This window comes from Vidua chalybeata, chromosome 6 (genome assembly GCF_026979565.1).
Source record: "Vidua chalybeata isolate OUT-0048 chromosome 6, bVidCha1 merged haplotype, whole genome shotgun sequence".
Lineage (NCBI taxonomy): Eukaryota > Metazoa > Chordata > Aves > Passeriformes > Viduidae > Vidua > Vidua chalybeata.
Genome location: NC_071535.1, coordinates 49,633,458 through 49,647,045, shown reverse-complemented (window position 1 = coordinate 49,647,045; position 13,588 = coordinate 49,633,458). Strand labels below are relative to the sequence as shown.

The 13,588-nt window shown below is 39.3% G+C and overlaps 1 protein-coding gene across 1 annotated transcript in view; it reads right to left on the bottom strand.

Moving 5' to 3' along the window:
- ABCC8 (ATP binding cassette subfamily C member 8) overlaps positions 1-13,588 on the bottom strand; it is a 79,467-nt gene that overhangs the window by 15,193 nt on the left and 50,686 nt on the right. Inside the window, exons 21-29 of the mRNA XM_053945790.1 lie at positions 13,173-13,253; positions 11,021-11,158; positions 8,514-8,639; positions 7,728-7,827; positions 6,877-7,124; positions 6,171-6,331; positions 4,927-4,996; positions 4,102-4,259; positions 2,857-2,949 (exon numbers count right to left, since the gene is read on the bottom strand). Of these exons, the coding sequence (XP_053801765.1) occupies positions 2,857-2,949; positions 4,102-4,259; positions 4,927-4,996; positions 6,171-6,331; positions 6,877-7,124; positions 7,728-7,827; positions 8,514-8,639; positions 11,021-11,158; positions 13,173-13,253 (1,175 nt within the window). The remainder of the gene's footprint in view (positions 1-2,856; positions 2,950-4,101; positions 4,260-4,926; positions 4,997-6,170; positions 6,332-6,876; positions 7,125-7,727; positions 7,828-8,513; positions 8,640-11,020; positions 11,159-13,172; positions 13,254-13,588) is intronic.

Genomic DNA, 13,588 nt, shown 5'->3' with positions numbered 1-13,588 from the left:
TCAAACTCGTTCACTGCAGAGCAACTAAATCCTTCTTCTGAGCACAGTAATGACTTTACATAAAAAGTTTATGATTTTGAGGAAAATAAATAATTCAGCTGCCCACAACTTAGCCATGTGCTAAGACATAAGAGACATGTCTGCTGTGTGCAGTAGGGAATAATGGAATGGCTTGGATTGGAAGAGACATTACATATCATCTCACTCCAACACCTGTCACCAGACCAGGTTGCTCAGAGCCCCATCCAACCTGGCCTTGAACACTTTCAGGGATGGGACATCCACAGTTTCTCTGGGCAACCTGTACCAGTGCCTCACCACCCTCACAATAAAGAATTTTTCCCTAACATCTAATCTAAATCTACTCTCAGTCTGAAGCCATTCCCCTTGTCCTGTCTTTACATGCCCTCTCTCATCTTTCTCACAGTTTCTCTTTGGGTACTGGAAGGCCACAATTAGGTCACCTCAAAGCCTTCTCTTTTCCAGGCTGAACAAACCCAGCTCTCAGCTTTTGCACAAAGGATAGGTGCTTCATCTCTAATCATCTTTGTGGCCTCCTCTGGACTCACCCCAAGAGGTCCCTGTCCTTCCTGTGCTGGGAGCCCAGAGCTGATGCAGCTCTGCAGGTGGGCTCTCACTGGAGCAGAGCAGAGGGGCAGAACCCCCTCCCTGCCCTGCTGCCTACGGGGCTCTGGATGCAGCCCAGGATCTGGGCTGGCTCTGAGCACGCTGGTGTGTGTGCACAGCAGAATGGTTGTTTCTAAATCAGGCATTAGTGTCACCATGTCATGGCTAGGGGTCCCTTCCTTTCCTCAGGGCTCACTGCCTTCAGAGCCTCGGCACACAGACGTGGCTGTGCTGCTTCTGCAACCAATTCAGCCACATTTAACATCCCTGTCTCCATACCATGAGGAATTGTGTGATGCAGATACTCAGAGAATGTGAGGTATGCATCATGAGTCAGTCATGCACATGCACGCAGAACAGGGATACAAAGTTACCACAGTTGCTGTATTGATGCAAAAATATCAGAATCTCTTCAGAAAGTGTCTCCAGATTACCAGGTTTTTAAGATATTCTTAAAAAGAAGTCAAGTCTTTGCAGACTCCTTCGTATTTACAGTTTGTTGATTGTTTAACACAAATGCTATCTGAAGTATCAAAATAAACTATAAATCAGGCCAGGGCATCTGCTGAAGGTGTTTTTGTAGGTGCAGCAGTAGCTGTCTTTCTGAACTCCCCCAGATTTTTTTGTACATTTCTTTCCATGTGCATTCTGAACAAATCCAGGATGGGAAGTAACCAAGGGTAAAGGCACTTCAGGAACAACTGGCACCTCCTAACAGAATGAATTCCTGAGTTAGTGTTATTTTTAGGGATGCTCACACTAGCAAGTCTAAACTCCACTAATATGTTAGGCAGCTGAAAAGCTACACAGCCCTAAAAATAACTGGGTTAGCAGCTGAGGCAGGAGGCTGGCAGACAGATGGAACACAGAGCTCACTGAACACACATGGCTGGCTGGGTCAGAGACACGTCACTTACTGCAGAATTTAAGAAAAAGGAGGTACCAAACACAATTCTTTGACAGAGGAATTAATTCCAAGGTGACAGGAAGAATCAAGAGGGAATGCTCTGCCAGACTGAAAATATTAGCTAGATGGCATTGAATATTGCTTTCTGTATCAACACCAGAAAATATACAGCCATAGTAATTCAAAGATACCCTTGATCAAGTAAAAGGATATAGGAATGAGAAAAGCAACAATTAAAAGAAAAATTGATTTTCCTGAAAATTGAATGTGGACATAACTACAAACCATAGAACATTGTTGGCACTTAATGAATTAAATATTCAATAACAGTAATTAATGGAAAACATTAAGCTGCTCTACCACTCTTGGGTAAGCTACCTTCAGTCCAAAAGTAACAAACTCTTAATTTTGTTCTTCTTGATCTATTTATAACCTATTTAAAATTGTTTAAGTTACCTTTGTGCATTTTTTCTATTACAAAATTACAGTTATAGGTTAGGAGGAATAAATAAACCCTACTGCTTCAAGGATAGAAGGGTAACAGTAATTAACTGACAAACTATGTAGACTTCATCTAGATGGGAATCTAGTGGAAAAGTTGACCGTGTTTGAGTCACTTGGGAAAAGACAAGAATAGCCCTAGTTCAGGGAAAGCAGCTGGTAAGCTCAGCAGTGGTTTTTTATTGGTACCTCTGAGGTATCAAGCACTACCGCCAGTTTTCTAGCACATATACAGAATCCAGGCACATTATCAGGTATTCCTGGACTGCCCTCCTGGGAGCTTATGTGGATGGAAAAACAAACCAAAACAGGCAAGGAAACACTTTGTCTCCAGCTTGTGTATTTCCAAAATCAGTGTAAACACCCACATTTTCAGCTAGCAACCTGACAAACAATGCAGGGCTCTACTGTAGTCTCTGAAGTCAGCAGCATGCACAGCTTATCTGCCCAGGACATGGACACAGATTAGTCTGTACCAAGTTGGTGCATATAACTTCTGCCATGGAAACTGTCCAAGCCCATCATCTGCAACACCACACACTGTGGTAATTGCAGGCTAATTTAGCTTCCTAAATCACAATTGCCCTCAAGTTCTTTTTTCAGGCTGCATGCAAGTGTTTGGACAGCAACCACAGGGCAGATGACCCACATCTGCTTGTTCTTTTTACAGTGACTCCTCTACATACAAAATACTTAAAATTGTTCAATGTTTGATATCCCCCCTTGCCCATGTTGTGATGACTCTGGATTTTCCAGGCAGAACAGTTTAAGACATAACCTCACTTTTGAATATCTATGTTTCTTAAAAAAAAAAACTATACCTGAAGGCTCGGATGGTGGTAAGACCTTCAACAGTCTCTGAAAAATGGGAGAGTAATGGTAGCTGAGTGCTGTCATCCAGCTGCTGCAGGTCCCTGGAGAGGGTTATGAAAATAATTTTGTAAAAAAACAGTTTTGTTGGGCAGTTATTCTCTTGACTCAGGCCCAGGGAGTGAAAAGGAATAGCATCACCACAGTCATATACATAAGGTTCAGACAGACTGCAAAGCAGTGCTGCAGGGGAATGACTTCCCCAGTAGAATTTTTCTTTTAACATTTAACTAGCTGGAATTCTGAATGGGTCTTTTCCCTTCACTGCCTTCCCTCCTTTCTCCTACATTCCTTTTCCTTGTACTCAATTTTTTATTCATTTAAACACCATTCTGCCTCTGTACTGAACATCAATTTAATGAATGCTGCAAATAGGAGCTCAAGTTTAGCAGAAGACAAAGTGCACCCCCAGATAACAGCATAACTACTGAGCCAACTGCATCTCAAACTCAGTAAATGAGAGTCTGCACTCATTATTAAGTTGCATTTCTCAATGTCATATTTAGTCCTCATATTGGTAAAAGCACATGTAGGCCAAAATCTATATAGTCTCAATTTCTTCCAGCAGGAAGTAAATTGCTTGCAGATTCCCTCTCAATCTGTGCATATATGAGTGGATATGTATATTTTTGCATTGCTGCAAACATTTCACAAGAGGGAAACTAGAAGGAGTAAGGTCTCAGATACAAGTAAAATGTTCATATTTTTAAAAACTGGAAGGCACCTAGTACAGGAGAGGGGGTTTGTGCACACTGGATCCTTAATGGCTAGCAGTACCACCATGGTTATGCTGCATTCTGCAGCCTCTCCTTAACATATTTCCACTTTCACCTGCACAGGCAGACTTCAGTTTCCCTGTCCACATTTTCTTGCATGCACTCAGGAAACAGCCCTTAAAGAAGGACAAAAACCAGTTGGTTTTTTTTGTGTCCTGTGAACTCCAAAAACTTTTGATCACACACAAAGACCCTGCTCATGCAGAGTCTGCTTCATGCCAGAAGTTCTGCTTGAAGAGCTGCCGACAAAGGCCCTTGCAAAATGACACATTTCCTCTGCAGTGGATTTATCCCACTTGCAGACAGCGCCACAGCCTTGACAGGACCAAATTTAAACATGAAGCTCCCCTGCACCGCAATTCACTCCTGCACTGGAGGAATTGTCCCCACTGCCAGGGTGGTGATGGCCTGTGCCCTTACCGGGAGGCGACTCGGAAGTACTTCTGGATGAAGTAGCACATGATTGCCAGGGGCACCAGGGCAATGAGGAACATGGGCGTGACGTAGGAGATCACAGCAAGGGCAGACACGCACAGCAAGGTGGAACGGCTCAAGCACTCCAGGGTAGCTGGAATGTGCTGTGCAGAGAAGAAAAAAGCACACAGCATCTTCCATTACATGCCAAGCTGAAAACACTACTTCCTTTTCCTTTCTTCTGCTTCCTCAAAAATTTTATTCCTTGTGTATTTTGAGCATTTTAAGCATACAGGTCTGCTCTTGAATTTACCACTGGGTTGGTTTTGGGGACATCTGAAGGGATTTCTGTGGGGCTGCTTCACTTCTGCATTGTGGAGCACAGTCCTCATGTCAGAGGATTACAGATGGGATGCAGTAGATGATTTTAGCATCTGCATAAATCCTGGCAGTGCAGTCTGGGGTAAGTAATAGTAATTTGAATTTCAGTCATTTCTATTCTGGGCAATAGCATTTGCTTTTTCCTCATTTCATTTCCTCAAATGAATGTGTTTACTCACAAAGTAGATACTCTCTAATTTAGGGATGTCACTATTGATCTTATTTTGCTTCCCTTTTCTATATGGGACATCTTAGCAAAATAAATGTTTTTTCAATGTGCATGTAAGATGAGGAGCTCATTCAGAACTGAGAAAATAATGACGCAAACTGATACAGTCAAAATCATAGTTCATCCATAAGCTTCATCTAGATAAGTCTGTAATAAATGAAACCCCATTTTTTCAGATCAAGATAGGATAACTTGAGAGCTCGAAAATATTTAATCAGTACCTGGTCAATGGTATTGCAGTCAGCTGAAAATCTGTTCAATATACTTCCCAGAGGTGTTGTTTCAAAAAACCTAAAATGGTAAAAGGAATGGCAAAGTTTACAATACTGATATTAGAACTTATTATGTTATTATTTTGTCTTACCTAAGGTAGGTACCATATCACAGAAACAAGCAAATAAATTGACAGCCATAGGAAAATTTCTCATTTTGCCCAGGTACCTATGGCTTTCCAATTAAATGGAAACGTCTTGAATTTACAACCACAAGCATGAACTTACAACCACTTAGAATCCTACAACTGCAAGCATGTCCTCAGCTCCCTCTACTGCCTAAGCCATGGATATCACATGATTACACTTGAAAAAATTCTTTCAGATTTTAATTTGAAGCCACTTCAATTCAGGAAAAAATCAAAAGAAGTTAAATTGCAAAGTCTTGCATATTTCTGGGAAGAGACAATTGTAACAAGAATAACTACTGTTGGAATAATATAATAAATGACATTTGGATATGCAAAATGCGCACTATATTATTGTTCTGCAACTATTAGCTGTTCCATAACTCACGTGGAACTTCAAGTCTAATTTTATTCTGGAAAAAAAATCTAAAAAAAAGTCTGAGGTTTTTCATGTATGTGATTTTTCCATGATTTTTGGATCAAATATAGTTAGCTTAAAAATAAGAAGTTTTTTTTTCCTAGAGCTGCAAGTTTGAATCAAGCTACACGTTTGCTTTCGTGCACAGGAAAAAAAAAACTTATGGAGGATAACCAAGGCTTCTGCTGGAACAAAGTACATCCCAGTATACTCTAATGATGCCTGTAATGACACTTGTCTAAGATCATTACCTTTCCTAGACTTGCACAATCACTGCCTGACAGTAAATATTTCCAGTGATTAAGATGATGAAGCATACTATGAATTATCTGCACCACATATTGATCAACAATTGTGTTTTCTCCCTAGTTAAAAACTGCCAAGAGAAATTAAACATGCAAGGAAGAAAATCTCTGAAGTCACAGTTGGGCAGGAGAGGCATTTGACTTGTGTCTAGGAACTCAAGCAGCCTGGGTACCATTTTCAAAAACTACTCAGAAATTTGACACTTGGTGATTTTTCATGGATATCTTAAAAAATATGTGATGCGCAATCATTTCTTAGTAAAAACTGCACTTAGGAGACTGTGTTGAAGTAAAGAAGACAAAATTACTATAATAAAACTTCTACTACAATCAAAGAAATACCTCATTGGAGCCAAAATAATTTTATTTAGTAAAGAAGAGTGTAGCTTTTTGGTGACTTTCAAGCCAGTCCACTCCACTGCTATTGATGTGACAAGACATAATACGATGCCAAGGCAGCAAAGAATGCTGAAAACTTTTGAATATGGAGAATGGTCAAATTCCTAAGAAACAAAGAGGAACACAAATATTCGCTTAAATTACAATTAAAATATTATGGCAAACACACAAGTACAAAAGTGAAAAAATGTGAGAGTATATCCTTTTTGCTCCCTGAATTAAACTGTCCATGATTTTGACCCATCTTAAATCATAATTTATTATCCTTTGGAGAGGGAAATGTTTGCAAGAAAATAAGCGAAATTTAAAATCAAGGAACACCATAAAAAGCTCAAATTGCTGTGAGAATGCAACAGTGCAGGGAAAACTAAAGAGAACTCTGATATCAAAATTACTTTAGAAACCCAGGTTTAGGTATATCAGCTTGGTGACTAAAATACAATAAATCTAGCAAAAGGACAACAACCCACCAAACTTAACTTCATTGTACTGCACTGTGTATGCAAAAATGCATTGAGCTGCAAAACACTTTGGAGTGGCTCTTTAATAGAAAAAGAGCACACTGCATACAAATCTTGGAGCAGAGGTTGACAGCAGGAGAACACCCCCTGTTAAATCATAAGAGGAAGGTGAACAAGGCAGTTCCTACCATGCACTGGGAGCAGTTTTTTGTCTCGGGCTCTATCTTGATAGAAATGGCATGCTCAGTCCAGAGTGCTAGGCAGTAGTCAATGGCCACCATCACTGTGTGCTTCAGCAGCTGGGACAGGAGCAGCAGGGGCAGCAGGAGGATCCCTGCTGCACTCAGGTACTTGCCACAGGCTCTCCAGGGCATCTTGGCTCTCTGATGCAGCACTGAAGACAGGTTGTCTTCGTCATCACTCTCTGTTACTTCTTCTGCAAGGTGCAAGAAAAAAGGACAGCCATGCTGACATACATAACAAAGGGACTGGCAAGTGGTAGCTACAAACCAGGTCTTCCCATCCAGGATAAAGGGTGGCGTTAAGGTCAAAACACCTGCTCAGGTCTGCATGTATTAACCTGCTAAACTTAATAGTAATGCATACAAAAAAGATGCAAAAACCCTCAGCACCTGGCAATCAATTTCTTCAACCATGTTTTTGCAATGTGAAAGCACTGGCTGGATAAAAATCAATTGCAATCTTTTTCCTTTGTAAAACCTTAAGCAAATATGTTTAGCTATTGACAGGTGAAGTTCACCCAGCATATTGTTTAATACTATTCTTCATTCATTATTAAATCATATTTGCATATAAGAAAAAACCTCAAAAGTCTGGAGGAAGCAATGATTTGTGAATACTTATAATCACTCTAGTCCAGAGGTCATAGCAATGGAAACAAGCACTCCTATAAATCAGAACCCACATGAAAAACGTTTTGTTCTCTTACCAGTTTGAATGGTGTTAATTCATTCTAATATAATTTAACTGTGAAACAGTAATGTACTGGAAGTGGGCTCAAAGGGTGCCTGCCCTTTACCTTCATCCTCTTCATCATCTTTCAGCAATGCTTCCCGGGAATACATCGTCCTCCGGAGATTCGTTCTTTCCAAAACAGGGTTTTCCTCAATAGTTGTTTCCTGAAAAAGGGACAAGCTCATGTGTTTTCAACCAGAGATTTAATACCAAAAAATTGCTACTTGTGATGAAACTGTTTCCACTCAATTAAAAATAGAAGTGAGAATCTCACAGCAGGCAGCCGTGATTGATTTTCTAGGTCTGTGTAAAACCAAAGGACATAAATTAGATATCTAACATTCATTCCAGGTTGTCAATCCCAACCCTCCTGGAATCTTAACTTGGACAGTTATCCTGAATTAATAAGAATTAAGATTAATATCTCATTCTTCTTGTGTTATAAGTGTGAAAGACAAAACATCTTCATCATCTAAGGAATTTGATTTAGGAATATCTGAAAAGTTTCCACCCAAGGCAATGAGTAAATTCACGCATATCTATAAAACCAGCTGTCAATATTAGCAAAGCTTTTCCTAAAATGGCTATATTTATATTCCTTAGGTGACAATATTTTGTTAGGGCTTCCTGTCAAGAATGGATTAGAACAGTATCAAAGAAATATGACATGTCCAGATGAAGGAATTTATCTTAAGAGATAAATAATAATGGTAGCACTAATACTACATTCATTTTAAGTTAGACATCACACACAGCATGTCAACTCTTGTTAAATCTTTCAAATTAAGGCAAAAAAAAAAAAATAGACAACATTTTCTTGCATATATTGATTGCCCTGCTCATCAAAAACCTTCTCCAGCTCTTGGTCTTGTCGATTCATTAATGTCTTCCAGTGTTCAAAGAGCTCAGTCTCTGATTTCTGAATGTCCTTGAGTGTTCCTTCTCTCTGGATGTTACCATCTTTCATCGCAATTATCTAAAAAGTCAGAAATACAACTGGTGAGATAAATAGCCAGGTATGTGTATTTATTTTAAAGCTATGTGTCTGCGCTTTGACAGGATTTTCTCTTTTCTTAAATAAATAATATTTCCACAAACAAATCTGTCTTCTAAAAAGACAGTGACATTATCTCTTGGCTCCATCCCCTTCTTTCAAGATGCTGAAAACCCAGAAACTTCCTGCACTCCATGGTTTCAGAAAAGGCTGCTTTTAAGAAAGAAGAATGGGATCCTTGTCAGCAGATCTCTTCCTAAATACAAGTCATTAGCAAGATAAGATTTTAGAGTTCTCTTACCTCCTAAAAGGAAAAAGCTTTTAGCAAGACACTGAGTGCAGGAGGTTTTGCCCTCATTCAGGCAATTAGATATGAGCATGCTGGCTCCTTCTCTGATACCACGGACTGATAAGGAAGAGCTAGGCAATTTGAATCCCTGACGCTTTAAAAGCATAAAATAGTGGACACAGTTTGGAAAAGAAAAAAATATCTGTGCAAGACGAAGTCTGCAGGGAGCCGTTTCCAGCTTGTGTCAGTGTAACTATGTTATACATACAATGTAACTACCACCACTCGGTCTGACTGGGACAACTGGAAAATGAGGCACGCAGATTGCAAATCCCCATCATTACAAAAGAGTTAATACACTATTTACTTTTCTCTCTCCCTGGAAACTCAGAAATATCCATGGGCAGTGAATGGGGAAAGAAACTATTTCATTTATTGCTAAGAATTTACTTTCAATCATTGCTATGAATTTACACCAGAGAGAAGGTAAAAAATAAAGAAAATAAGGATCTTTTTGTGATCACTTTATTCAGGAAACCTGCAACTAGGCTGGATCTTGAATTCTTCTGAGGGTTTTGTTGAAAAGATTTAGAGGACATCCACTTCAAATTATATTTTTATTTAAAATGTCTTAATAAAATGAAGAATACCTCTTCACTCCATTGGGTAAGAATTGCTAAGGATTAATGAAACCTACACTTAGGGAAGAAACATGAACTATTCTGTAATAAATACTTTTTATTATAAAGTTCATACAAATCCTTCCTGTACTACTGTTTGAAACAGTCTATTTCATAAAAAATCACACATCTAGAAGATAATAAAAAGAAAGCAATTTTCATACAACATCTCCTAAAGCACCAACATCTAGAAATGGGTCTGACATTCACAAAGAAAATTAAAACAATTACACTGATGAACTGCCAAAGCCTTCATAGCCTTTAAAAAAATTGCAGATATATAACAATAAAAAAGAAGTTAAGATGGACTCATAGGGAGGGGAAGAAGGTAGAAAATTCCAGTATCCCAAAAGACACTAATTTGAAAACCAGGACTGTGTTGAGAACAGTGGTAACTCTAAAAGTAAACAACTAACTGAGGGACAAAGTCACAGCAGAGACTATAAGTAACAATTGCTGCTCACCAAAAACCCAGTCAGAATAAGATGAATGTCTATCTGCAACTCTATCTGAGCCAACATGAAGCTCAGGAAGCAGCTGCAATATGATTATTTCTTGAGACCAGGAAACTGCTGCTATAGCTTGTGCAAGATGTGAAAGAGAAAAGTCCTGCTAGGAGGTATAACTGCAGTCATCAATCAACATGGGCCAGGAGATCTGGGAGGCTGGAAAACTGCAGGAATAAGTGCAAGGCCAATGGGAACCAATGAATTAAAAAAAAAAAATTAAAAAAATCCAAACCCCTGAAAATTCCCTCTTCATCTTTGACACTTCCAATTACAAACTGGTATAGAAAGCACACCTGCATTTTTTTTCCTTTTAAGTAGAAGATATAAAAAAGAAACCTAACAGAACAATCAAATACTATGCATTTCTTAAAATCTTAAGTCCACACAAAGGGCAAAGAGGTTCTTAATACATTATATACTAGTACTAACCACAAGGAAGCACTGTTTTTTTCCCTTATATTTCCATACCTCTCAATATCCACCTTGCATAAATGCACCTTTTCCTGAGATAGCACAAATTCCTAGTAACATCCCAGCAGAGGCAAAGATCTTACTTAAACATTTCACTGTTTTGAGATCAAAAAATAAGCCAAAATTTTCCAATATAACTAATGTTTTGGGATACTCAATATATTTTAAATGTAACCTGCTTTCATAAGAGTATTAACTAGCAGCTCTATGAAAAGCCAATGTATTTAGGTGTTCCAAGATGGGAATCTCAAAATTATGGCTCCCCTATATGGCTGATTTTCAAAAGATCTTTATTACATATCTTCTCACTGAACTATTACTTGGTGGAGAGATGAAGTGAAAGCACTGTTTGCAGCAAGACATGTTCCTGCCATGTTTTTTCCTCCACAGAAAAATTGAGAAGAGGTTCCTTACCCAGTCAGCGTGGGGCAAGTACTGCAGCTTGTGAGTCACCAGCACAATGGTCCGCTTGTCCTCCCGCAGCATCTTCAGGATCCCTTCTTGCATGAGATGGTCACTCAGGTGGATATCCAGAGCAGAAAAAGGATCATCCTGTCATGAGGATACGGGGTTAGGTTTTGGAGCCAGAACTTGCAGGATCCAAGGAAACTGACAGGTTTGAATACCAGTAAAGCCAGGTAGATCAACACAGACACACAAAAGAGCCATCAGACCAAAATTGTGAGGAACAGTTTCCTTAATTTACAGAACACCAAACCCTGAACTGTGTTTTGGAGAGAGCACTGAGTAAAGCCAGCTGTGTCAATTCTACAATTCTGTGGGGTTTTCTGGGACCTACTCCTCTCTCCAGATGGGCTCATGGCCCACACAGCTGGAGAGCATGGCTTCTGTCAGGCTCCAGAAAATGTCCCAGTGTGGGTCTGTGGCAGATATTGCATTACTGCTCCAGGCAGAGGGACAATGAGCATATTTCTGTTTCCCTTGAACATCACTGCCTTCAGTTGTTGGTTTGTTTTTTTTTTTTTTTCCCCATAAATCAATACTCTATTAACAAAGAATCACAAAAAAAAAATCACAGAGGAAGCAATATTGATCATTTTGCTGACTCAGCTCAGATGTTTGATTTGAGAGCTACATTATCTTATTGAATCAATCAATTATATGCAATTCATTTAGGCATAAATTAATCTGTACCATCTTTTGGGAAACTTGTTTACTTAATTCTATTTATATGGAATCACAAACTTTGTGATTTGATTTGGTATTTCTGCTTGCAATAGCAATACTGGCTGTAGGATTTACTTAGTGTTACTATTTCATACTATAATATTACACTAAACCCAGGCTTCATTAGAAATCAAAAATATCTGAAATTAGCAGCAAGATAAATACGACCATTTGGATTCTAATAAACCAGAGTAGCACAATATAAAGCACCTAGGAAGTGCTTTGGAAACACAATAACTTCATGATCCAGAATTTGTGTTTGCAATGTGCTCGCTGACCAAGGATGTTGTCAGCTCTGCTGCTGCACTCTTCTGACCTGGCACAGACCTAAACATCAGCCATATGATATTTGTGAGAGTGAGAGTGAAATTTCACAGGTATTTCTTTACAAAACCAGCCTTAAAAGAACTGAGTGTTTGCCAATACTAACATATAGGTTTCCTGGTTATTTTCTAAATATTAATACTGGAAATAAAGTGTAATTGTAGGTGTTTTTCCACTGTCAAACCATAAGGGAGCCTGCTGCTATTAGGAGGTTATCGAGTGTCCTTCATAGAAGGACAAAAAGGGCAAAACCAAGTTCAGACCACTAGTGGATCTGCTGATTTGCAGAACCTGACCCAACTGCTCCCTACTCTCCTGCACTCTGATCATTGCCAGGAAAAGCCCTACACATGAAGCAAGCACAAACTGATCAGCCTAATTACAGGGAAAGGTCTAAACAACCTCCCTTTCTTTTAGGGATGACATCTAATGTGCACAGCTTTTCTAATCCTACGTGATTTATGTCTCACTGTCATAACAGCTGGATTCAAACCTTCTAGAAAACCGAGCTCAAGAAGGAAGTCCTAAACTGAAAACCCAGTCAGCTCACTACAAATGAGTGTGTAGGATGCATCTGTTTTCCCACCTGTGAAGGTGTTAGAACCTGCTGTCACTCTCTTTCCATAGCTGAAGCTGGGACAGGATATACAACAGGCAGTTCAAGGTGCAAAAGCAGCTTAGTTTGCTGCAGAAAGGAAACACCCCAGACATGAGGCAACATTAATTTTAGGCCTGAGACAGTTTAGGAATTTCATGAATACAGTTGAAACTATTTCATTTCTAAGACCCAAAGACAGAAGCAACGGTCAAATTGAATTTTCAACAGACTGAGAGGACAAGCATCAGCATTTCAATTGCAATACCTACCTGTGTGTCTGCAGCATTTACAAAATGCTTCCTACCTGCAGGCAAGCTGTCAAGAGATTTAAAACACACAGTGCACACTTGGCTCGGCTCAGCGAAACACAATGTTCAGCATGTGACCCATGAAATACTCTAAATAAAAAGCAGCTCCTTTTTCTGCATGGAGCATAAACAGAAGGTTTCTACTCACCAGAAACACAACATTTGTCTGCTGGTAAAGAGCTCGTGCCACACTGATCCGCTGGCGCTGCCCTCCAGACAGATTAATACCCTGGAGATAAGCAGGAGAGAAACAGACAGTTAAAGAAAACATCAGCTGAATATTCATATTCCTTATTTTGATTGGATTATCCATAGAAGACTTTTCTGGGCAGAGAAACATGAGAAATTTTTCCAATGTGTGGGCCTGTAATGTATCCTCGTGGTGTTTTAGGGGGCATTTTTGGGGTTCTTTTGTTTGTGCCAGTATATGCTAGAGTAAATTGTTTACAAATCTCTGGCTTCTGTTTCCTTTCTCATCACTCCCTAATCTTCCCTGATGTGATAAAGCCATTGATTAAACACATGCCCTTCTATAAATGAAAGGGCTCTAAAAAGAAATCTAGG